This window comes from Mustelus asterias, chromosome 2 (assembly GCF_964213995.1).
Source record: "Mustelus asterias chromosome 2, sMusAst1.hap1.1, whole genome shotgun sequence".
Lineage (NCBI taxonomy): Eukaryota > Metazoa > Chordata > Chondrichthyes > Carcharhiniformes > Triakidae > Mustelus > Mustelus asterias.
The window spans coordinates 63018653-63045406 of record NC_135802.1 but is presented as its reverse complement, the minus strand read 5'-3'; the positions used below and the strand labels follow the sequence as shown (position 1 = coordinate 63045406).

General features: G+C 45.1%; 1 protein-coding gene across 6 annotated transcripts in view; it reads left to right on the top strand.

Moving 5' to 3' along the window:
- tpk1 (thiamin pyrophosphokinase 1) overlaps nt 1–26754 on the top strand; it is a 381820-nt gene that overhangs the window by 207353 nt on the left and 147713 nt on the right. For all 6 annotated transcript variants that reach the window (XM_078236390.1, XM_078236382.1, XM_078236417.1 and 3 more), the window contains one exon: nt 3581–3727. In XM_078236390.1, coding sequence (XP_078092516.1) covers nt 3581–3727 — 147 coding nt within the window. The remainder of the gene's footprint in view (nt 1–3580; nt 3728–26754) is intronic.

Genomic DNA, 26754 nt, shown 5'->3' with positions numbered 1-26754 from the left:
CAAATATGAGCCAAAAATTCCTGAAGATTTTGCATTTGTTAATATAAGGAAAATGAAAATAATTATTCAACTTGAATAAGTTGTCTTCCTTGATTCTATTCCATGATCACAGAAGCTTGGAAACCATTATGTCCCACTCTACAATTGCAAACCTTTTTCCCTATATCATTGCTGAACATGTTGGGAAAGGTATTTGCCTGCATTGCTGTTGTCAGACTATATCCCAAATCCCAGTGTGGTTTCAGAACTAGAAGAACCACAATTGACATTATCTTTTCAGTACAGCAGCTACAAGAAAATTGCTTTGAATAAAGGACACCAATATATATTGCCTTCATCAGTCTCACCAAAGCATTCAACCACATGAGCAGAGGTGGTCCAATGAGCTGCTGAAGAAAATTGCGTGCCTGACGAATTTGCTCATTGTGATCTCTTCTTTTCATGATAACATGATGGGTAAAAGCATCTATAATGGGGCACCATCAGAACCTTTTGAGATCCACAGTACAATCAAACAGGATTGTGTTCTTGCACTATAATGTTTGGCATATTCTTCTCTTTGCTGTTGTCATACACTTTCATGTCATTTACAGTGTGTCTGCTTATGTATTGGAACTTATGGAAATCTGTTTAGTCGTGCCCACCTGCAATCCAAGAAGACAGTGTGGCAACTCCTCATCAGAGAGTTGCTGTTGATGCTGCATTAGCATTCCATATCAAGGCACACCTTTCACAGCAAATAGACGGGTTCCCTCACACCTGTAAAGAGTTTGGTTTGACTATCAGCACCAGGAAGATAAGTGTCATTCTTCACATATTTTCATACTGGCATCAATAAGCATTGACAATGTGACACTGGGGGTTGTTGGTAGCTCCACACATCTAGATTCCACAATTACTAGCAATCTTTCACTCGATGCTGAAATGAACACTCTCACTGTAATGTTGAAGCTGAGTAAGGGATTGGAACAGCAGCAACCTGATTGAGAACACTGAACTGTGAGTCTACCATGCCTGCATCTTCATTCCTCTTCAGTGGTGAAACTTGGTCAAAATATGCAGGAGAAAAGGCTGAACAATTTCCACCTTCACTGTTTCAGACATATACTTGGCATCTCTTGGCAAGTCATGGTTACCCATCACAGAGCATGCTAATTCCATCAGCAAACACGCCTTGCTAGGTGAACAACATTTGTGCAGGTTTGGCCATGTTTTTTGGATGGATGATGCACACCCAAAGACGTTTTGTATCATGAACTGGCCACTGGCTCACAAGCAGCTGGACGTCCATATCTCCACTATAAGGACACCTGCAAGCAAGATATGAAGATAACAGACATTGACGCAGATATCTGGGAGAGAGTCGCTGATGGACGTGACCTCTGGAGCCTGGCTGGTGAGGCGAAATTGAAAGCTAAGCTGGCCAAAAAGAGGGCCCGGAGAAAACAGGGACGAGTGAATCATGCACCTCCTCAGCCCACTGCCCTCCTCTGCAGCAAATGTGGCAGACATTGCAATGTCAGGATGTGGCTCCTGAACCACACCAGGGAAAGCTTAGCACAGAGTTGACCAACGCAACCCAAACCATTGTCTCAAAGAAACCTCTCTTTCCTCTTCTGAATCAATTATTCATCAATCTCTTGTTTGAGGACATTACTTCACATTGCATTAACTCTTTCAGCCGAGGATCAAATCTATTTAAGTACAACTCTGCGAAGGAAATAGAATTATAGAATCATAGAATCCTACTGTGCAGAAGGAGGCCATTTGGCCCATTGCGTCTGCACTGAACATAATCCCACCCAGGCCCTATCCTCATAACCCCATGCATTTACCCAGTTAGTCTCCCTGACACTAAGGAGCAATTTAGCATGGCCAATCCACCTAACCCACACATCTTTGGACTGTGCGAGGAAACCAGAGCACCCGGAGGAAACCCACGCAGACACAGGGAGAACGTGCAGATCCTGCGCAGATAGTGACCCAAACCTGGAATCGTACTCGGATCCCTGGTGCTGTGAGGCAGCTGTGCTAACCACTGTGCCACCGTGCTGCCCTTTTGAGGGAATCCCTTCTAATTTTACAAATTCATACTTTTTGTTCCTAAATTCAAATACACAGTCCAAGTTAAATAGATTGATTACATCTATATTAAAAGAAATGCAAATCTCAATTCTTTTTCTTTCTTTTTATTGTTTAGTTACATCAAAATGTTGAAGACTGCATTGTGCGTCCCGTTCCATCTTCCGTACGCCAGTGAAAATAAATTCAGTCCCGTGATTCTAACTTCATAACTCGCTGCCCATAGTTTTTAAACTAGACCTTCCCTTCTCAGAGCCCTCTTTAGTACAGTCCTCACACTGTCCATGCTTATTGTGGACATCCACCTATACCGACCAATTTACAATATTGCAGACATCAATTACAAAAACAGTACTTACAACATATTAAGCACTTTGACTATTTTGGGCAATTCAATAGACGTTTTCACACCTCGCAAAAGTGTAATTATTTTACTTATATAATCTTCTCCAATTACCATTTTTAAAGCTCCACTGATTTCTGGCAAATTGAAATGTTTAATAAATGTCTTTCAGCTTGCACTGCTAACTGTTCATCTGGTTTGATGGAGCTGTGTGACTCTGTACTAAAATGCACTCAAACATTGACACTGATGGTATCAGGAAAGTGCTGATCAGTATCTGAGTGATGGGAGTACATTCATTTACTCATTGTACGGGCTCAAGTTCTGTTGTCCTGACATTCCACTTTAGGTTGTTCGTGATCCTTGCATGAGTACCGTAGAATTGGGAAAATGTGCTATGATACAATTTTGGGCAAGATACTTAAGTGTCTTTATGAGCCACTGATGGTTTTGCCATTCACCATTTTTGGGAGGCAAATCACCTTAACACCAATGCGCCACTATATATGGTGGGGGAACTGTAAGTCATAAGAATGTAAGAAACGGGAGCAGGAGTAGACCATAGGGCCCCTCAAGGATAAGTAATCTCCTGGGGAGGCAAAAAAAGAGGAAAAATCCCATATCCAATAAGGGTAAAAGCACTTTGGAAAATTCCTCTCCCGTTCATGCACTGAGGACAGCTTGTCCTGTATTTCAGAACCAGAATTAATCTCTTTTACTAACTGAAGATAGACAGTTCGATAATCATACCATTACAGATATATGTAAATGGCTAGTCAATGGGAGTTTTACTATGTGTGTTGCATTATGGTTTCATCGAATTTCTGCTGAGGCATGACAATTTCTTCACATAATGGAAAGCACATTACCAAGTTCAAAGCTTCAGAATCCTCCAGACTGATTTATCACAAAGGAATAATCATTGCTACTATTATCGTTTAAAATGTTAGATCATGGAATTACATCAATCAATCAAGGCCTCCACAGTGGGTTAAAGTAAGGGCTTTTGAAATCACAAAGAAGTTCTGATTTGAATCTAATTGCTTCTAACATGCACCATTCAGAACAATAAACGACTGACTCTGGTGTCAGAAATTAGAGTCTCTGCAAGAGGATGATGAAATATTAATGGAAGTCCTGTCATTTTTATGCTAGGTCGATGATGTTATTGTACTTGGTGGGCTTGGTGGACGCTTAGACCAGATCATGGCCAGTGTAGAGACACTCTTCCATGCCTCAAAGATAACCAAGCTACCAGTTATCATCATTCAAGAGACATCCCTGGCCTACTTACTGCAGCCTGTAAGTATTTGACAAGTGCAGTAAATTGTTCTTGCGAAGAAGTTGATTGGTACAAATCTCTTAATAAATTATTTTTGCCAGGAATTCATCTCCCTAGTATTGTTGATTGATTGACAAATGTTGTACATCACAGTAAATTGCACTTCCGACACATACCTTGAAGTGGTCTGATCTCTCGCTGATCTCACGCTGATCTCACGCTGATCTCTCGCTGATCTCACGCTGATCTCTTGCTGATCTTGGAATTCCACAGCATGTTTATTTAAAGGAAACCTATACCACGTAAATATGATTCAATAACAATTAACCAACCAATATAGCATCAGAACGATTGAATAGCTGATGTTAGACAGAGCGTCAGGAGAGGATGAGCAGGAAGCAGGAGTTGCTTTCAAAACACTTATAGTCACTTAATGGAAAAATGGAAAAGAAAATTCCCCATTGACTGTAAGTGTTAATTCTTAGTATTGATTTTTACAACCCAAAACAATGCTAAAATTTAGGGGTTCCCTTGCGGAATGTTTTAAATTCACAAGCTCCGTAGCAAAGTCTCAAATACATGCACGAGGTTTTCAAAAGTGGTTCTATTGCTTGGACTGTGTTCCCAACATTTCTTCATGTGATAATAAACCTCGTCAGGACACTGCGCTGGACATGGCAGATCTCAAACCCAACTAGATAATTATCTGGAACTATAAAGTAGAATATGAAATGTGTGTGTTAATTTATAATTCACAGAAAAATATATAGAGATTGGGAAAAGGAAAAAAACAGATGGTGATTGATCTCTGAAGAGACTAATTTCAGTGACACCAACGGTAAGGTGCAGATTTTCTCCTCAGTGGAAATTATTTGGCTGATATCCAAGATTGTAAACAATTGACAAAACTTGAATGTGAGATTTGCACTTGTGAGAAGTATATCTGAGACAACATCTTGGACTAGAAGCACTGACCTGGTGAAAACATGGAATCTATAACTGTTTTATCTCACTGCTGCATCAATGTTTGTAATTTATAAAAAAGAATGCTTTCAACCTGTTGCCAATGTATTGGTACTTACCAAAGTTATGGAAGGTGACTTTAAGTGTGATGCGCTATCAATAAGGCGAAAGACTACTTGTGTGCCAATACAAGTGTAGGCTTTTATTCACAACAGAATCAGGAGCACATCCCAACAAATAACCAACCTGAACTGAACAAGGGGGAGGAGACAGCCACCTTTATACTAGGTGCCGAGGGGAGGAACGGAACCGGGAGGGGATGTGCCCAGGTATGACAAACACACAACGGTGGTCCATATAGGACAAAGGCACAACTGAGGTCCACCACATTCACCCCTTCCTTTAAAAAAAAACAACACGGGGTGAAGCAGAAACAACATCACAAGTCCAGACGAACCGGTGGCTTGATCCGCCATCGCGATCGTCGTAGTGCAGGTCGCACAGTCGTCCGAGCAGGGAGCGATGTCGGCCCAGGCTCCACACAGTGAGCGTCGAGAGAAGGCGCCAGGTGGTTTGAAGCGGACCAATCCGTCCTCCCGTCCAGTCGTCAGGTACTGCGTGGCGACGGCTCCGGCGACTCAAGCGAGCTGTACATAGGGGTGAGAGGAGTGAGCTGTGGCCCTGGTGGCGTATGGAGAACAGTGGGAACCGGAGCTGGGGGGTGGGGGGCCACAACAGGCTCTGGGCGCACTACATTGGAGACTGGGACTGAAGGGGAGAGGGGCGTAGCTGTCTCCGAGTGGACAACACCGGCAACAGTGGGGCGGAAGGACGTGGTGGCCTCAGGGGCACCCGCGGGTGTCAAGTCACGGACAGAAACCGTATCCTCCCGCCCATCAGGGTACGCTACATAAGCGTATTGAGGATTAGCGTGGAGCAATTGGACCTCCTCGACCAAGGGATCTGCCTTATGGGTCCGGACATGCTTCCGAAGCAGGACGGGCCCCGGGGACATCAGCCAATCTGGGAGTGAAGTACCCGAAGAGGACTTTCTGGGAAACAAGAACATCCGCTCGTGAGGGGTCGTATTGGTCGCTGTACACAAGAATGACCGAATTGAATGTAATGCGTCCGGGAGGACGTCTTGCCAACGGCTGACTGGAAGGCCCCTAGACCGTAGCGCTAATAGAACAGCCTTCCAGACGGTTGCGTTCTCCTGCTCTACTTGACCATTGTCCATGGGGTTATAGCTAGTGGTGCGGCTGGAGGCAACGTCTTTGGCGAGCAGGTACTGCCTCAGCTCGTCACTCATGAAAGAGGACCCACGGTCGCTATGAACATAGGATGGGAAGCCGAACAGGGTGAAGAGCGTGTTCAGGGTCCAAATCACTGTAGCCGTGGTCATGTCCAGGCAGGGGAAGGCAAAAGGGAAACGTGAGTATTCATCAATGATATTCAGGAAATAAACATTGTGGTTAGAGGAGGGGAGAGGGCCTTTAAAATCAACGCTAAGGCACTCGAACGCGCGAGTGGCCTTTACAAGATGCGCCCTACCTGGCCGGTAGAACTGCGGTTTGCACTCAGCGCAGACCCTGCATTGCCTGGTAATCGTCCGGACTTCCTCGAGGGAGTAGGGCAGGTTACAGGCTTTGACAAAGTGAAAAAATCTGGTGACACCCGGGTGACAGAGATCGTTATGGAGGGACTGTAGCTGGTCCAGTGGGCGCTGGCACATGATCCACGGGACAGGGCATCTGGGGGCTCATTGAGCTTCCCAGGCCGGTACATGATGTTATATCTGTAGGTGGAGAGCTCAATCCTCCACTGCAAGATCTTGTCATTCTTAATCTTGCCCTTTTGCCTGGTGTTCAACAGGAAAGCAATGGACCGCTGGTCCGTAATTAAGGTGAACCGTTGGCCCGCAAGATAATGGCACCAGTGCCGGACGGCTTCCACGATGGCCTGGGCCTCCTTCTCGACCGAGGAGTGTCGAATCTCAGGGCCTTGTAGGGTCCGGGAAAGAAGGCCACCGGACGGCCCCTCTGGTTAAGGGTGGCGGCTAGCGCAAAGTCAGACGCATCACTTTCCACTTGGAATGGGATGGATTCATCCACAGCGTGCATCGCGGCCTTCGCGATGTCCGCTTTGATGTCGTCGAAGGCCCGACGGGCCTCCTCCGCCAGGGGAAAAGAGGTCGATTTTAGAAGCGGACAGGCTTTATCCGCGTAACGGGGAACCCACTGGGCATAGTAAGAGAAGAAGCCCAGGCATCTTCTCAGTGCTTTGAGGGTAGTAGGGAGGGGGAGCTGCATAAGGGGACGCATACGGGCTGGGTCGGGACCAAGGACACCATTTTCTATCACGTACCCAAGGATGGCGAGGCGGCGTGTCCGAAAAACACACTTTGCCTCATTATATGTGAGGTTCAGGAGAGTGGCCGTACGGAGGAATTTTTGTAGGTTGGCATCATGATCCTGCAGGTCATGGCCGCAGATGGTGACGTTATCCAGATATGGGAAAGTGGCCCGTAGCCCGTGCTGGTCCACCATTTGATCCATGGCCCGCTGGAAGACTGAGACCCCATTGGTGACACCAAAGGGGACTCGGAGGAACTGGTAGAGGCGACCGTCCGCCTCAAAGGCAGTATATGGGTGATCCTCCGAGCGGATAGGGAGCTGGTGGTAAGCCGATTTTAAATCGATCGTAGAGAAAACCCTATAGCGCGCAATGCGGTTGACTATGTCCGTGATGCGGGGAAGAGGGTACGCATCTAGTTGCGTATATCTGTTTATGGTCTGGCTATAGTCAATCACCATGCGGTGTTTCTCCCCCGATTTAACTACGACGACTTGCGCCCTCCAGGGGCTGGTGCTGGCCTGGATAATCCCTTCCTTGAGCAAACGTTGTACTTCGGACCGAATGAAGGCCCGGTCTTCTGCACTATAGCGCCTACTTTTGGTGGCTATAGGCCTGCAATCCGGGGTGAGATTATCGAATAAAGGGGGGGGGGTAATCTTGAGAGTCGAGAGACTGCAGGTGGTGCGCGGGGGGCGCTGCAGTGACGGTGCCTTGCAGACAGAGAGCGGGGAATAAGGGCCATCATACTGCAGGGTGACGCTCCTATGATGGGTGAGGAAATCTAACCCCAGTAGTATAACTGTGCAGAGTCGCAGCAGCACGAGGAGCCGAAAACGCTCATAGACTGTGCCCTGTACCGTCAGCATCACCAAACAGCACCCGAGGACCTCCACTGAGTGGGAATTCGAGGCGATGGAGATAGTCTGGCTCCAGGGTCGCACGGGAAGGGCATATTGACGCACTGTGCGAGGGTGTATAAAACTTTCTGTGCTCCCGCAGTCGAACTGGCAGTTTTCTGCATGGTCATTTACCTTGATCTCCATTATTGACTTGGAGAGTTGGTGAGGCTGCGACTGGTCCAGGCAAATCGATGCCACCGTCGCATCAAAGAAGAATCTATCTTCGTCCGCGTCTGATGATATCACAGATAAAGCTTCCTGCTCGGCGCATCTTGATGACAGCCTCAAAGATGGCGATTCTCGCGCATCCGGTGACCGCATCAAAGATGGCGATTCCCGCACTTCCGGTGACCGCATTAAAGATGGCAATTCGCACGCAGCCGCCGCCTGCATTAAAGATGGCTGCGCCCGCGGAACACACGTGGCGCCACAAGACTTCGGAATCGGCTTCGCCCGGCAGACTTTAACAAAGTGGCCTAGCTTACCGCATCCGGAGCAGATCGCATCCTTCGCCGGGCAGCGACGCCGAGGGTGCTTGGATAGGCCACAAAAGTAACATTTGGGCCCTGCCGGAACAGCCGTCGCGGTGGAGCTGTCGATAGAATGGGATGCGGGGTCGGACCCGAGGTTGTGAGAGGCCGCTACTAGCGTTTCAGCCATCGTGGCTGTTTTCCGGAGATCCAGGCCATCTTGTTCAAGCAGACGCTGCCGAATGTATGTAGACACAATGCCCGCAACGTAGGCGTCGTGGATCAGGTCCTCCGTGTTCTGAGCTGCTGTAACAGCCATACAGTCGCAAGCTCGAGCTAGGACCCGCAGGGCGCGCAGAAATTGGGCGCACGATTCTCCTGGCTGCTGCTTGCGGGTAATTAGGAGGTGTCTGGCGTAGACCACGTTAGGGCTCTTTCGAAACTGCCCTTTTAGGAGTTCTATAGTGTCTGCGTATGTAGCAGCGTCCCGGAAGATACCATAGACAGCTTCGCTTACCCGGGCGCGGAGCACGTGGAGTTTAAAGTCGTCGGAGTCGATGGCCGTAGCGGCGTCGACGAATGCTTCGAAGCAGTCCAGCCAATGGTCAAATTTATCAGAGGCTCCGACCTCTTGAGGGTCTAATGTTAACTTGTCGGGTTTTAGAAGCTGTTCCATGTTGGTCAGCTGTTGTGAATAAAATTGATGCGCTATCAATAAGGCAAAAGACTACTTGTGTGCCAATACAAGTGTAGGCTTTTATTCACAACAGAATCAGGAGCAGATCCCAACAAATAACCAACCTGGACTGAACAAGGGGGAGGAGACTGCCATCTTTATACTAGGTGCCGAAGGGAGGAACGGAACCGGGAGGGGATGTGTCCAGGTATGACAAACACACAACGGTGGTCCATATAGGACAAAGGCACAACTGAGGTCCACCACAAAGTGTCAAATAATCCAAGGGGCAACACAGGTTCAGGAAAGAGAGAGCATCACTGGAAGGAAGCCTGTTAGCAGGGATTTAGGAGAGGTTAAGAAGGAGGTCCTGTGGACACTGATCCTGTCCAACAGGTATGATATACTCACTAACTTCAAACTCAAGGAGAAAGACAGGATAACCACAATGGCGATCAAGACTTAGAAGGCTGTTTGAAAGAGGGGTCAGTACGTGGGAAAGATCAAAACATAAATGTGGCAGCAGCAGAGGATTCTACAATAGGAGGAGGTGCATAACATCCAGAGCAACCAAGAACGAGAATCTCAAAGGGTGTGTCGAGGAAGTGGCTGGAGAGCAACTTGGAAAGGTAGGAGCTAAATCCAGTTCTCATTGTCTACATTGGAACAAACAATATACAGAGGAACATGGAGGTGATACTGATGAAAGAGTTGCACAAATTGGGGTATAATTCCCAGATTATAATTCCGAATCAGATGTAGTCTTGTGTATTGCGCACCCCTTTTTTTCTGTTGTTAGTATGGATCCTGTATTAGCTGCATTTCAGCAGCTTCATTAGCTGCTGAAATGTTGAGGTGACTTTGATGAATTTCTACAAATGCATTGATCCACAATCTTGATAGTAATAGACGGTAAACAAAGAGAAAACTAACGTTTCTACCGATTTGAAGTCCAATAATTCTACTCATTTGAAGTTGGCTTAGAAGCATTTGCATTTCGCTGTAGATCATCTGAAGTGTTAAAGTTATGTGATTCCTTGTTACAAAAAATGTTCAGACTTCTTTGTCATCAGGCATTAATTTTCAGACTATTTTCTTTGCAGCTGTGTAGAGTCACTCGAGAGGCTGCAGAGTAGATTTAAAAGGATGATACCAGAAATGTGTGGGTATGCTTACCAGGAAAGAATTGACAGGCTGACTGTCATTTCTTCTTGAAAGAAGGTTGAAGGCTGACATCACGAAATTCTTTAACATTTTTGAGAAGTTTTGATAGAATGCGTGAAGACAGAATGTTTTCTCTCATTTTATTCTTTTGCGAGATGTGGGGGTCATTGGCAAGGCCAGCACTTGTTGTCCATCATTAATTGGCCTTGAGAAGGTGGTGGTCTTCATGGAGTCAATGTGGTGTAGAAACACTCACGATGTTATTAGGGAGAGAGTATGAGAATTTTGACCTATTGATGGTGCAAGAACAATGATACAATTCCGAATTAGGATGATATGCGGCTTGGGAAGAAACATCTAGTTGGTGGTGTTCCCGTGCATCTGCTGCCCTTGTTCTTCTAGGTGGTATAAGTTATGGGTTTGAAAGGTACAGTTAAAGGAGCAGTGCATCGCATAGATGTTACACACTTTTGCTCCTGTGCACTAGTGGTTGAGGGAGTGAATGCTCAAGGTAGTTAATGGAGTGCCAGTCAAGTGGGTCACTTTGTCCTGGGTGGTGTTGAGCTTTTTGAGTGTTACTAGAGCTACACTCATCCAGGAAAGTGGAAAGTATTCCTGACGTGTCTATAAATAGATGGTTGACAGGCATTGAGGAGTCAGGAGGTGAGTTACTCACCGCAGGATTCCCAATCTCTGACCTGCTCTTGTTGCCACAGTATTTATATTGCTGATCCAGTTCAGTTTCTGGTCAATAGTATCTCCCAGGATGTTGATAGTCTTGAGGTCTTCAAGTTAAGATAGTCACCAAGAAATCCAATGGGGAATTCAGAAGAAGCTGTTTGACTCAAAAATTGGTAAGAATGTGAAACTTGCTACTTCAGGGAGTGATTGAAGTGATATGGTATCCTGAGGGGAAACTAATCAACCACATGGGGAGAGAAGGTTTAGATGGTTATAATGATAGGTCTAGATTAAAAAAGATGGGAGGAGGTTCGAATGGAACATAAATACTGGCATGGATTGGTTGGACTGAATGGCCTGTTTCTGTGTGTATAACCAGTATTATTCGCATGTGCAGTAATCTGAAGTGGTCAAATGGAGCTCTGAAGTGGCCAGAAGGAGCTCTCTGAACCCTCTACTGAATTTTGTCAGGGGACTATCTTCAATGGCGTGAGTCATTGATTGGGGTGCACCACAGCTGCAGTCTGGGTTCCAATTTGCTGCACAAATGCCTTGGCCAGTGTGGAAATGGTTGAGGAGCGGCCAATGTTGGTGTGGCAGATTGAGTGCGGTGGGTGGGTTGTGGGATCTGTAATGAGCGGCATGTTGATTCCATTGCTGCTACCATAAGATCTCTGCCATTATTCCGTAGCATGGTGGTCTAGCCATACAAGCTGGTGTATTGGGAGGCACATGGGATTAGTAAGGCCCTTGTGTAGTGGCAGGCTTGGACTGATGTTAACCTTCTCCAGCAACTTTCTTGTTGCAATATCCCTCTGAATGTGAGAGGCGGCATGTTGCTCAGGTCTGGGAGCCAGGGGAGTTGAGTTGATCTAAGGGTACCCGAGATGATATGCATTGCTGTGCCTACAAGACTGGTATGGGACGTGATGTACCATACTGGTGCACAGTACTCTGTAGCAAGTTTGCTGAGGAGGTTGTTTCATGTTTTGATCTTTGTTGCCGTTCTGCTCAGACGTTTTTTGCATGTCACTGTGCAGTCACGAATAACACCAAGATAAATGGGATGTTGTTTGCAATTCAATCTCTTGTCATTCAAGGAGATATTGGGTTTCCTCTTGGTGCTGGAATTGTGGAGGTGGAATATACTTGAGACTGTTCTGTGCTACTGGGGCCATGTCTTACAGTAGCTACAGTAAGAAGTTTAACAACACCAGGTTAAAGTCCAACAGGTTTATTTGGTAGCAAAAGCCACACAAGCTTTCGGAGCTGCAAGCCCCTTCTTCAGGTGAGTGGGAATTCTGTTCACAAACAGAGCATATAAAGACACAAACTCAATTTACATGAATAATGGTTGGAATGCGAATACTTACAACTAATCTTTAAGAAACAAAACAACGTGAGTGGAGAGAGCATCAAGACAGGCTAAAAAGATGTGTATTGTCTCCAGACAAGACAGCCAGTGAAACTCTGTGGGGGTTACAAATAGTGTGACATGAACCCAATATCCCGGTTGAGGCCGTCCTCATGTGTGCGGAACTTGGCTATCAGTTTCTGCTCAGCGACTCTGCGCCGTCGTGTGTCACGAAGGCCGTCTTGGAGAACGCTTACCCGAATATCAGAGGCCGAATGCCCGTGACCGCTGAAGTGCTCCCCAACAGGAAGAGAACAGTCTTGCCTGGTGATTGTCGAGCGGTGTTCATTCATCCATTGTCGCAGCGTCTGCATAGTTTCCCCAATGTACCATGCCTCGGGACATCCTTTCTTGCAGCGTATCAGGTAGACAACGTTGGCCGAGTTGCAAGAGTATGTACCGTGTACCTGGTGGATGGTGTTCTCACGTGAGATGATGGCATCTGTGTCGATGATCCGGCACGTCTTGCAGAGGTTGCTGTGGCAGGGTTGTGTGGTGTCTTGGTCACTGTTCTCCTGAAGGCTGTGTAGTTTGCTGCGGACAATGGTCTGTTTGAGGTTGTGCGGTTGATTGAAGGCAAGAAGTGGGGGTGTGGGGATGGCCTTGGCGAGATGTTCGTCTTCATCAATGACATGTTGAAGGCTCCGGAGGAGATGCCGTAGCTTCTCCGCTCTGGGGAAGTACTGGACAACGAAGGGTACTCTGTCCACTGTGTCCCGTGTTTGTCTTCTGAGGAGGTCGGTGCGGTTTTTCGCTGTGGCGCGTTGGAACTGTTGATCAATGAGTCGAGCGCCATTATGTGTGGAACCGGAGGAGATTGGTGAAGCATTGAACCAATATTTCTCTTCGGTGTTCACGCAAGGGGACATGAATATAGCTGAGGAGGACACTGGGTTGCAAGGGAGTAGAATAGACAGTATTACAGTTGATAAGGAGGATGTGCAGGATATTCTGGAGGGTCTGAAAATAGATAAATCCCCTGGTCCGGATGGGATTTATCCAAGGATTCTCTGGGAGGCAAGAGAAGTGATTGCAGAGCCTCTGGCTCTGATCTTCAGGTCGTCGTTGGCCTCTGGTATAGTACCAGAAGATTGGAGGTTAGCGAATGTTGTCCCATTGTTTAAGAAGGGGAACAGAGACTTCCCCGGGAATTATAGACCGGTGAGTCTCACTTCTGTTGTCGGCAAGATGTTGGAAAAAATTATAAGGGATAGGATTTATAGTTATTTGGAGAGTAATGAATTGATAGGTGATAGTCAGCATGGTTTTGTGGCAGGTAGGTCGTGCCTTACTAACCTTATTGAGTTTTTTGAGAAAGTGACCAAGGAGGTGGATGGGGGCAGGGCAGTGGACGTGGTATATATGGATTTTAGTAAGGCGTTTGATAAGGTTCACCATGGTAGGCTTCTGCAGAAAATGCAGATGTATGGGATTGGGGGTGATCTAGGAAATTGGATCAGGAATTGGCTAGCGGATAGGAAACAGAGGGTGGTGGTTGATAGTAAATATTCATCATGGAGTGCGGTTACAAGTGGTGTACCTCAGGGATCTGTTTTGGGGCCACTGCTGTTTGTAATATTTATTAATGATCTGGATGAGGGTATAGTTGGGTGGATTAGCAAATTTGCTGATGACACCAAAGTCGGTGGTGTGGTAGACAGTGAGGAAGGGTGTCGTAGTTTGCAGGAAGACTTAGACAGGTTGCAAAGTTGGGCCGAGAGGTGGCGGATGGAGTTTAATGCGGAGAAGTGTGAGGTAATTCACTTTGGTAGGAATAACAGATGTGTTGAGTATAGGGCTAACGGGAGGACTTTGAATAGTGTGGAGGAGCAGAGGGATCTAGGTATATGTGTGCATAGATCCCTGAAAGTTGGGAATCAAGTAGATAAGGTTGTTAAGAAGGCATATGGTGTCTTGGCGTTTATTGGTAGGGGGATTGAATTTAGGAGTCGTAGCGTTATGTTGCAACTGTACACAACTCTGGTGCGGCCGCACTTGGAGTACTGTGTGCAGTTCTGGTCCCCACATTACAGGAAGGATGTGGAGGCTTTGGAGAGGGTGCAGAGGAGGTTTACCAGGATGTTGCCTGGTATGGAGGGGAGATCCTATGAGGAGAGGCTGAGGGATTTGGGATTGTTTTCGCTGGAAAGGCGGCGGCTAAGAGGGGATCTTATTGAAACATATAAGATGATTAGAGGTTTAGATAGGGTGGATAGTGATAGCCTTTTTCCTCTGATGGAGAAATCCAGCACGAGGGGGCATGGCTTTAAATTGAGGGGGGGTAGTTATAGAACCGATGTCAGGGGTAGGTTCTTTACCCAGAGGGTGGTGAGGGATTGGAATGCCCTGCCAGCATCAGCAGTAAATGCGCCTAGTTTGGGGGCGTTTAAGAGATCCGTAGATAGGTTCATGGACGAAAAGAAATTGGTTTAGGTTGGAGGGTCACAGTTTTTTTTTTTTTTTTTTAACTGGTCGGTGCAACATCGTGGGCCGAAGGGCCTGTTCTGCGCTGTAATGTTCTATGTTCTATGTTCTATGTTCTATATCCTGTTCTTATCATAGAAATCATAGAAACCCTACAGTGCAGAAGGAGGCCATTCGGCCCATCGAGTCTGCACCGACCACAATCCCACCCAGGCCCTACTCCCACATATTTACCCGCTAATCCCTCTAACCTATGCATCTCAGGGGCAATTTTAACCTGGCCAATCAACCTAACCCGCACATCTTTGGACTGTGGGAGGAAACCGGAGCACCCGGAGGAAACCCACGCAAACACGAGGAGAATGTGCAAACTCCACACAGACAGTGACCCGAGCCGGGAATCGAACCCGGGACCCTGGAGCTGTGAAGCAGCAGTGCTAACCACTGTGCTACCGTGCCGCCCTTTCAGCGTCTGGAGGTGTCTGTTGCGATCCTGCTCACCTGAGCAGATCCTGTGTATACGGAGGGCTTGTCCATAGGGGATGGCTTCTTTTACGTGTTTAGGGTGGAAGCTGGAGAAGTGGAGCATCGTGAGGTTATCCGTGGGCTTGCGGTACAGTGAGGTGCTGAGGTGACCGTCCTTAATGGAGATGCGTGTGTCCAAGAATGCAACCGATTCCGGAGAGTAGTCTATGGTGAGTCTGATGGTGGGATGGAACTTGTTGATGTCATCATAGAGTTGTTTCAGTGATTGTTCACCATGAGTCCAAAGGAAGAAAATGTCATCAATGTATCTAGTGTATAGCATCGGTTGAAGGTCCCGTGCGGTGAAGAAGTCTTGTTCGAACCTGTGCATGAAGATGTTGGCATATTGAGGTGCGAATTTGGTCCCCATGGCTGTTCCGTGTGTCGGGATGAAGAACTGGTTGTTGAAGGTGAAGATATTGTGGTCCAGGATGAAGCGGATGAGATGTAAAATTGCATCTGGAAACTGGCAGTTGTTGGCGCTGAGCACTGAGGCCGTTGCAGCAATGCCATCGTCATGGGGGATGCTGGTGTAGAGTGCCGAGACATCCATTGTGACGAGGAGCGCTCCTGGTTCAACTGCTCCATGTGTGCCGAGTTTCTGTAGGAAGTCCGTCGTGTCGCGACAAAAGCTGGGGGTTCTTTGTACAATGGGTTTCAGGATGCCCTCGACATAGCCGGAGAGGTTCTCACACAGGGTCCCATTGCCCGATACGATGGGACGGCCGGGTGTGTTTGCCTTGTGTATCTTCGGGAGGCCCACTCACCTGAAGAAGGGGCTTGCAGCTCCGAAAGCTTGTGTGGCTTTTGCTACCAAATAAACCTGTTGGACTTTAACCTGGTGTTGTTAAACTTCTTACTGTGTTTACCCCAGTTCAACGTCGGCATCTCCACATCATTACAGTAGCTAGCCAGCTTTGCAATATTGTTGTTCAGTGCTGTCTCTAGTTTAGAAAATGTCCGAACCTGAGCAGCACAACAGATATCATTAGAATAGATGGATTTCTGAGACAGGGTGGAGGCAGATCGTTGATAGAGAGATTGAAAAGGGTTGGGGCTCGAACAGATCCCTGGGAAAGCCTGTAGGACTGTTTCCACCAGGTGCCTGTCTCATCACTCATATACACCCCGAACCGTCTCCTCAGAGTAATAGCTCGATGGCATCAGTGACCTATAGAGGGAGGATTCCTGAGATTTTGACAAGGAGACCAGTGTGCCACACCGTGTTGCGTGCTGCAGTGAGATCAAGAAAGATAGCACCTGTTCTGAGGTTATCTTCAAAACTATTTTCAGTGAAGGTGGTTAGGCCAAGGACCTGGTCGCATGTGCTTCACCCTTTGTGAAAGCCAGCTTGTTCAACTTTCAAGATTTCCTCCACCTCTGACTCGCTCTGCTGTAAGATGGGATGCTCTAAGACCTTGCAGCACACATGGAACAGACACATTGAAGGTAAGTTAGAGTCTTTACTTGGTTCTGGGAGGCTGATGACTTTGGACATGCACCAGGGTTTAGGCAGTCTTCTTTCGCAGATAACCTTTCTGAGGAATTGAGCCAACCAACAATGGGCACGTAGACCCAGGTGTTTAAGGATCTCGGGAAGAATGTTGTCATAGCCGGCAGTAGTGCTGGCCTGATTTTTTGTAGCACATTGTCAACTCCACTGCAGTGAAGGTTCAAGGAATGATCTAAAATTGTAAAGCCTTCAAAAGCCTCTCCACCCAACCTTTATTTGTTTTTCCACTTCTTTCTCTGGGGCTTCTTTCCCATATGGAGGAGATGGGGTGCCACTTTGTTGGCCTTTATAGATGGTCAGCTTGGTGTTAGTGATTGCTGAGCTGCTCCAAGGTGACATAGGAGCCTCCAGCGTTTCTGGCCGGAATGGGTGAAGTTCAAGTTTCTGGGTGTTTCTTTCTATCTAGTTCAGTAGGCAGTGTCCAAGGATTCCATCAAATGATCAGCTACATCTGTGTCACCAGTTTCCTCTCAGTGTTGAAGGAGAGAAGCACATTCCTCTTTGAAGCAGAGGGTGTACACTGGACAATATCCCCTGGGATGGATTTGGTGGAGGTTTTGTAGAAGATTTTGGAGAAGTGGCTATATGCCTGCTCTATGGGACACAGCAGGGCGGTATCAACACCACACACCTTGGGCGGAATTCTCAGGCCCTCCCCTGTGACATATTTCTTGGTGGCAGGAGGTGGCCTACCATTAGCCGGCAGCAGGATCTTCTGGTCCGGCCGCTGTCAGTGGGATTTCCCACTGAATCCACCCCACATCGCTGAGAGACCTGCAGCAGGGATGTGCCATCAGCAGGACCAGAAGATGCTGATGGTGGGAAGAGCCAGAAAATCACCTCGCTTATTCCAATGCCTCATGGTGTTTCTCCCAATTGGCTTTGCATAGGTTCCACCTCTGCTTCTTTGAGCTAGTGATGATAGGTAATTGAAGGCTAATGTGGGTCAGAGTTGGTCTGTGTTGACTCTGTGGTAAGCTGTGCAATCCTATGTAATACTTCAGAAGTTCTGACTTTGAATATCAGTAGAACAGACTGGCTGTTTCAGCGACGGTCTTATGCACAGAACTTGGGTCAGATTTCAATGAGCTTTGGAATGTAGCAAATGTAATTTGCACTTATAAGAGAGCTGTTTAATTATAGGCTTGCAAGCTTATAATTACTTGTTGAAAAATTAATTAAAATAATGTTTAAAGACAGTATTAGAATTCACCTTGAAGGACATGGTTAACAGAGGACAGGCACACATGGTTTGAGGAATCAGAGGTTGAACTTTACATTTTCTTAAATTACGTATTAGCCTTCTGCATAAGGGTGAAAAAATGGATGTTATGCACCTTTGTTTTTAAAATATAAAAGAAAGGCAAGTGAAATAAAGCAATGACATTCAGAATGGCACAAGGTTGCCAGAATATCTTGTAGATGCAATCTTGTTTTGATACTTAGATTTGAAATTTTATGAAGCTATTATACAATTAACAACAACATTTCTGTATTGCCTATAATATAATAAAATGCCACAAGGTGCATCGCTGGAGTGTTGGCAAACAAAATCGGATACTGTGACACCAAACCATGTTAGTGTCACTTACATTGTGTAACATGTAATGTTTGAAAACCCTCTGACCCTGCCTTCTGTAAGTGCGTACAGGTATTGCTGTAATTATTGACTATATCATAGTAGATTTTTATTCGAGATGATATGAAATAGGACATTTAAGTGCATTTTAAAATGGGATGTTATAACTCACTTTGCTTTAGTGTACTAACTTTTGAGATTTGTTATAACATTAATTTGGATTTTGTTTCTGTTCATTCCCTGTTAGCCCCTGATACAGGGCTCCGTAATGAACTTGCTTAACAAACCTTTTACTGGTAATTCTCAGGCTGGATAGAAAATATCCATCAGCATTTGCTCCTATTATGTGTGAGTGCACTCTTTGTCTGAGATCATCTTGGTCTGTAGACAGAGCTTCTCACCACCTTAACGGGACAAGCTAGCAAAGAGCCAAAAGTCTTTGAGTGCATTTTTACCACTTCCTTAATAGCTCTCCATGCCTGCCAGCCAAAAGACAAATGTGACATAGAAAATACATTTTCAAACCTTCGTTGTATAGCCTGGGTAAAATGTGTGTCAAATTTGAAATGTATGCAAATTGAAGGGTCTTCTCTTTAAACTTGGTTCCTTTTGAAAATTGCCTGAAGGGCACTGTCAGGACCGTGCTGAAGCTTCTGTTCATTTATGTACTGCAGTTTGCCGCATAGTACTTAGAAATAATTTACAACTTGGAAGCTTAACTGAATATAGGAAATATGCTATTCATGAAAGTTATTTGATCCACAAGCATGCTCAAACAGAATACTAATTTAAAATGAAAAAAATATCAATGTTACTAAATTTACTGGATTTTGAATCACATGATACAATTTTGCTGTTGAATCAGTGAAAAAATCCTCAGATTTGAGAAGCGTATAGTTTCATTTCTGGTATTTATGAAAGCTGTTTGTTTTCTCCTTTTTTGCTGGGAAAGATTTCCATGATAGTTAAGAGCTCCTAGACTTAAATGACCATTCCTCATGTGTTAACTGAGGCAGTTAGTACCAGTAGACTATTTGATCACGCACTTCACATCAAGTTTGATCCTCTTCTACCCCAGATTTCTGAAACGGTTACTGGATAACAATCAGGAACCCAGTCTTGCTGAGTTTTCTTCCCCTTCCCAAACCTCGGGCAGCTAAGACTGCATCCCAACAGTTGCACTAGCTGAGACTGTCTGACTGAAAACAGTCCAGGAATTGAACCTGGGACTTTCAGTTTGGATGACTTAGTTCTACTTTGGACAATGGTTTTACTGATAGGTCATTGGTTCACTGCTTGAGTTCTGTATGAAAAACAGTCGTGAAAAGTAGATAATTTTCTATTCAACACAGAATTTTTATTCTTTGAACGGAAGTTAATAAAAGTTACATTTAAAGAAAAATCTTCTTTTGCTCAAGTTTCTGTCCTCCTCCTCTCGTAAAGTGTTGACTCATTCTGAGTACAGCTCTATGGGTGCCAAAAACCCTCCAATCCTCAGCTAAATGATCATTCATCATGGATGATCCTTAGCAGTGAGTACCAGTAGACAGTATGACTATAGTACGTAATTTAGTCAAAACCAGTGTTCTAGCACATTAATACACACTTTTCAGGATATGTCACCAGATAGAGCCTCATAATTTGCTGTCATAGCAATAGTGAGGCTACTGCAAAAGGCGGTTTATCAAAAAGCCTTGACAAAGGCTGCTTCAGGCACCAAACCTCAATCTGAAGACTTGCTTATCATTTGTTTAAAAGGAAATTGAAAAAATAAGAACATCTGAAATTGAAAGTGAAAAAAAATGTTGCCGAACCTAACCAACAAATTTAGTCTTGAGATGATGCTTCGTAGTCTTTGGTTTTGAGCCCGCTTCCTTTTGAATAGAAAGTAAGGTGTGAAAATATTATTAGGGCGATTCTCCCAAAAGAATTCTAAGTGTCGAATCACATGAAAACTGGAGTAAATCACGCTGTTTTTTTTCAGTGGCCGTTTAGAAAAGAATCTCCCACACACTGTGCGCTGCTGAGTACACTAGCATAAATCACGTAAAAAATCAGTGGGCAGGACCTATTCCCGCTGGAGAGACTGGCAACATAGCGCTGAGTGGGCCATTGCGCATGTGCCGATCTGTAAGCGCCGAGATTGGTGCAGCGGGATGGGAGAATCGCCCCCCCCAATCATCACAATAACATAAACAGCTGCAGGTATAGACCATCCAACCCTTCAAGCCAGCTCTGCCATTCACTCAAATCATTTACCTCAACTCCGCCTTCCCACACTATCCCCATATTCCTAGAATCCCTTAGCACCCAAAATCTTCCAATGTCTTTCTTAAATATACTGAACAATTGAACATGCACAATACCCTGGCAGAAAAAATTTCACTTCACAGCCCTTTGAGTCAAAACATTTCTCCTCGTCTCAGTCCTAAATGGCCAACATCATGGGACAAACTTTCCCGTTCTGCCTGCCAATTATAGCTGATGAGGGGCGGACCATGCAAAGGTCCATTGACCTCAGGCGAGATTTTCCAGTTTTGGGGCAAACGTAGCTCGAAAATCCCACCCCATAGTCTCAGACTGTGACCCTATGGTCTCGTCTAGATTCCTTAACTAATGAAAACATCATCTACTCTGTCAAACCCTTAGAAATGCTATATGTTTCAATGTAATCACCTCTCATTCTTATAAATTTTGGGGAATATAGGCCTAGTCGACTCAATCTTTCTTCATTAGAGAAACCCCTCATTCCAGGAACAATCCTGAATTCCCTTTAGGAAAGGAGGGACCAAACTGTACAAAGTACTCGAAGTGTAGTTTAACTAAGTTTCTGTGCAAATTCAGGAAGTTTTTTTACTCTTGCTCCAATCCCTTTGTAATGATGGTTAATGCACCAATTGCTTTTCCAGTTGCTTGATACATCTGCCCATTTACTTCCAAAGATTCATGTACAAAAACATCTAAATCCATTGAAATGCAAACATTCCCCAGTTCCCCACCATTTAAAAAAATTCTGCTTTTCTATTTTCCTTCTAAAGTGGATAACCTCATAGTCGTCCACATTATATTCCATCTGCTACATGCTTGTCCATTCACTCAACCTTTTTTTGCCCCTTTGCAGCCTCTTTGTGCCCTTACTTTCCCTCCTAATTGTGTTATTGCTAAACATAGATAAATTACACTCAGCTGAAGCATTGATATAGATATCAAAAAACTGAGGCCCAAGCACGGATCCTTCCAATACTCCACTAGTTATTGCCTGCCAACTGAAAATTACCTGATGATTTCTACTTGAAAAGGTTTTCTGTCAAATAACCAATCTTTGGTCCTTGCTCATTTATTTTTCCCAATTCCATGAGCCCTAATTTTGTGTAATAAGCTCTTGTGTGACATCTCATCAAATGCTTTTTGAAAATCCAAATACACTGCAATCCCTGAGGAACTCTGCTGGTTGCAACCTCATCAAAATCATTTTTGTTCCCCGTATTTGTTCCCCACTATTTCTGGAATTTACTTTGCGTGTGTTTTACTGTGAAAACAGATAAAATGTTTTTTTTTCAGGCCTCTGCCATTTCCTTATTACACATTATAATTTCTTCTGTCCCTGCCTCTAAGGTTTACTTTCAATAATCTCTCCTTTTTAACACGCTGACAGAAGCTTTTACAATATCTTTTCATGTCTATGCTAGTTTACTCACATCTTCTCTCTTGTCAATTTCTTGGTGATTCTTTGTTGAATTCTAAAATCCTCCCAATCCTCAGGCTCATTACTCTATAAGAAAACACTATGAGCCTTTTCTTTAATCTAATGCTATCTTTAACTCCTTTTGTTAGCTACTTTTCCCTTGGTGTTCATATTCCTTAAGGGAATGCAGATTTGTTGCAAATTATGAATTAATTCTTAAAATCTTTTCCACTGCTTATCTAAATTGTGTGAAGTGCAATCCAGGTTCCAGAAAGCATTTCTTAATGCAGGTGAGGTGGCACTTGCTGCCAAGGTTCCTTCTTTCCTTGAGCCTGGATTATGCTCCTTTCTTCGAGGCCTTATAAACCTTGGTCAGAATTCTCTGGCTGTTTGTTCATGGCGGATTCTTTGCTGGCCCACCAGCAGCCCTCCCCCCATCCTGCTCATTTCCTGGCAGCATAGGATGACGTCAGTCGGAAATCCCATTGACTGTGACGGGACCAGAAGATCACGCCACTCGCAAATGGTACACTGCCTCTCTCTGCCAAGAAACCTGCTGATGGATCTAATCTGGCTTTGTTGGATTGCACTCACAACCGTCTGAACTGAATGCTCTTTAGGTTTATGGCTGAAAAGGTAAATGCCTCAGACATTGCATTGACTCACATTCTTACAGATACAAAAGGGCTCTTTTAATGATTTAAGCTCCTGCACCAATATTGGATGTTGTTTCCTGCCATTACTCCCCATCACCCCCCCCCCCCCCCCCCCCCCGCTACCCAACCCCCAGCAGTGCATAGAATAAGATAAAATGTACATCATTGAAACATCTCATTTGGCCCATTGGATCAATGCCTATATAAACTAAGTGAGCCTTTCTCCCACCTCTCTTCATCTCACCTCATTTCTCCCTCATGCTTATTAAGCTAACAGTCAAACTTATCTTAAATATGTAATGAAGGTGCATTGTTTGTTTCTCAATTTCCATAACGCTGATAGTTTCTAAAGTTCTTGTGCACTGCCAATATTAATTCTGCCAATGAGGAAAATCCAACCATTACATATATTTCCTGACATTTTGACAATTACCTCATTCACTGAAACAGTTCTATTCCTTCCTCTAGTCTTTCATGTTTATATTTTTAAGCATGTTCCCACAATCAGTATCCTGCCCAACCTTTCACCATGGCCATGTCCATGTTCATCAATGATGAGATCCTTGTTAATGACCTGTTCTTCCAATCATTATTCCGACTCATTTCTTTAAAATATTTTATGTTGTTCATTGGAAATCCCAGAATATTTTTTGGTTTAAAGCAAGTCTTCATTCATATATCCATTTATTTTGCTGGTGTTAGTCTCTATTTCAAGTAATTTGTGTAGATAGAAGCAAAACATACTCCATGAATATAAATCTTCCCTTAAATTTCCATTTTTTCCATATTCCTCACACAAAATTATTCAGAGAAAATGGCGTGCTCAATTTTTTTTAGTTTTGCCAGCTTCATTATGCTAGGATTGAAACATTTGGTCAAAGACCAGTATCTAATTTGCTGGGGTGGTGGTGGCATAGTGGTATTGTCACTAGACTAGTTAATCCAGAGATCTGGAGGACCCGGGTTCTGAATCCATCATGGCAGGGGGTGACATTTGAATTCAGTAAAAATCGGGAATTAAAAGTTCGATGATGATCCTGAAACCATTGTCGATTGTCTTAAAAGCCCATTTGGTTCACTAATGTCCATTAGGAAAGGAAATCTGCCATCCTTACCTGGTCTGGCCTACGTGTGACTCCAGACAATACAGCAATGTGGTTGACTCTTAAATACCCTCTGGAATGGTCAAGCAAGCCACTCAGTCTACTCAGTTAGGGATGGCCAATAAATGCTCACCCAGCCAGCGACTCCCGCAATCCCATGTAGGAATTTTTATCTAATATAAACATGTGACAATACTGAAACTGAGAGATTATATGTTATCAAGAAAGATTGAACAAGCAGGGGTGCTCTTTAGAAAAGGGAAAGTGTCCTGATATAATAAGCACAATTTATACAACTCCTTTAGAGTAAGGGCAGGGTGCTAAATTGGGGGAAGGCTGACTATAGCCGGATTAGGCAGGAATTGGTGGATGTTGATTGGGAGAGGATGTTCGAGGGTAAGTCCGCATCTGGCATGTGGGAGTCTTTTAAGGAACTATTGATAAGGCTGCAGGATAGGCATGTGCCTGTAAAAAGGAAAGATAGGAAAGGTAGGATTCGAGAGCCGTGGATAACCAGGGAAATTGAGGATCTGATTAAAATGAAAAGGGAGGCGTACGTTAAGTCCAGGCAACTGAAAACAGATGGAGCTCTGGAGGAATACAGAGAGAGTAGGGAAGATCTCAAACGGGGAGTTAGAAGGGCAAAAAGAGGTCACGAGATGTTCTTGGCAGGCAGGATTAAGGAGAATCCTAAGGCATTCTATTCATACGTTAGGAACAAAAGAGTTGTCAGGGAGAAAATCGGACCTCTCCGGGACAAAGGAGGGGAATTATGCTTAGAACCCAAGGGAATAGGGGAGATCCTAAATGAATACTTTGCATCGGTGTTCACGAAGGAGAGGGGCGTGTTAACCGGGAGTGTCTCGGAGGGAGGTGTTGACCCGTTAGAGAAAATTTCCATTACAAGAGAGGAAGTGTTAGGTTTTTTAGGGAACATTAAAACTGACAAAGCCCCAGGGCCTGATGGCATCTATCCTCGACTGCTCAGGGAGACGAGAGGTGAAATTGCTGGGCCTCTGACGGAAATCTTTGTCGCTTCTTTGGACACGGGTGAGGTCCCTGAGGATTGGAGGATAGCGAATGTGGTCCCGTTGTTTAAGAACGGTAGCAGGGATAACCCAGGAAATTATAGGCCGGTGAGCTTGACGTCCGTGGTAGGGAAGTTGTTGGAGAGGATTCTTAGAGACAGGATGTACGTGCATTTAGAACGGAACAATCTCATTAGTGACAGACAGCATGGTTTTGTAAGAGGGAGGTCGTGCCTTACAAATTTGGTGGAGTTTTTTGAGGAAGTGACAAAAATGGTTGATGAAGGAAGGGCCGTGGATGTCGTCTATATGGATTTCAGTAAGGCATTTGACAAAGTCCCACATGGCAGGTTGGTTAAGAAGGTTAAGGCTCATGGGATATAAGGAGAAGTGGCTAGATGGGTGGAGAACTGGCTTGGCCATAGGAGACAGAGGGTAGTGGTCGAAGGGTCTTTTTCCGGCTGGAGGTCTGTGACCAGTGGTGTTCCGCAGGCCTCTGTACTGGGACCTCTGCTATTTGTGATATATATAAATGATTTGGAAGAAGGTGTAACTGGTGTAATCAGCAAGTTTGCGGATGACACGAAGATGGCTGGAATTGCGGATAGCGAAGAGCATTGTCGGGCAATACAGCAGGATATAGATAGGCTGGAAAATTGGGCGGAGAGGTGGCAGATGGAATTTAATCCGGATAAATGCGAAGTGATGCATTTTGGAAGAAATAATGTAGGGAGGAGTTATACAATAAATGGCAGAGTCATCAGGAGTATAGAAACACAGAGGGACCTAGGTGTGCAAGTCTACAAATCCTTGAAGGTGGCAACACAGGTGGAGAAGGTGGTGAAGAAGGCATATGGTATGCTTGCCTTTATAGGACGGGGTATAGAGTATAAAAGCTGGAGTCTGATGATGCAGCTGTATAGAACGCTGGTAAGGCCACATTTGGAGTACTGCGTCCAGTTCTGGTCGCCGCACTACCAGAAGGACGTGGAGGCTTTAGAGAGAGTGCAGAGAAGGTTTACCAGGATGTTGCCTGGTATGGAGGGTCTTAGCAATGAGGAGAGATTGGGTAGACTGGGGTTGTTCTCCTTGGAAAGACGGAGAATGAGGGGAGATCTAATAGAGGTATACAAGATTATGAAGGGTATAGATAGGGTGAACAGTGAGAAGCTTTTTCCCAGGTCGGAGGTGACGATCACGAGGGGTCACGGGCTCAAGCTGAGAGGGGCGAAATATAACTCAGACATCAGAGGGATGTTTTTTACACAGAGGGTGGTGGGGGCCTGGAATGCGCTGCCAAGTAGGGTGGTGGAGGCAGGCACGCTGACATCGTTTAAGACTTACCTGGATAGTCACATGAGCAGCCTGGGAATGGAGGGATACAAACGATTGGTCTAGTTGGACCAAGGAGCAGCACAGGCTTGGAGGGCCGAAGGGCCTGTTTCCTGTGCTGTACTGTTCTTTGTTCTTTTGTTCTTTGTTAAGGAAATGTCTCGAGGTGCTTTGCAGGAGCTTATAAAACAAAGAGCGATAGTAGGTCTGATGACTAAATGTTTGGTCAAAGAGGTAGGTTTTAATAGAGAGATGGTGGATTGTGGTGGAAATCAAAACTACGGACCATACATGTAAGATAGTCCGATAAGTTCAGTCAGAAATTCAGTAGAAACCTCTGTACCCAGATAATAGTTAGAATATCTATGATTTCTAATATAGAACACTCTATAATGAGTAGTTGGTGTAAATAGTGTAGATCAGTGGTGGGCAACCTATGGCCTAGGGACCACATCTGGTCCATCAAGCGTCTGAGTGCAACCCATGAGATATTTTGTTGACCATTGCCCATGCGCAGAGTTGTCACAATCCACTGCTTTCCATCGTGTATCTTTTTTCCTACTTATATGACTGGAGT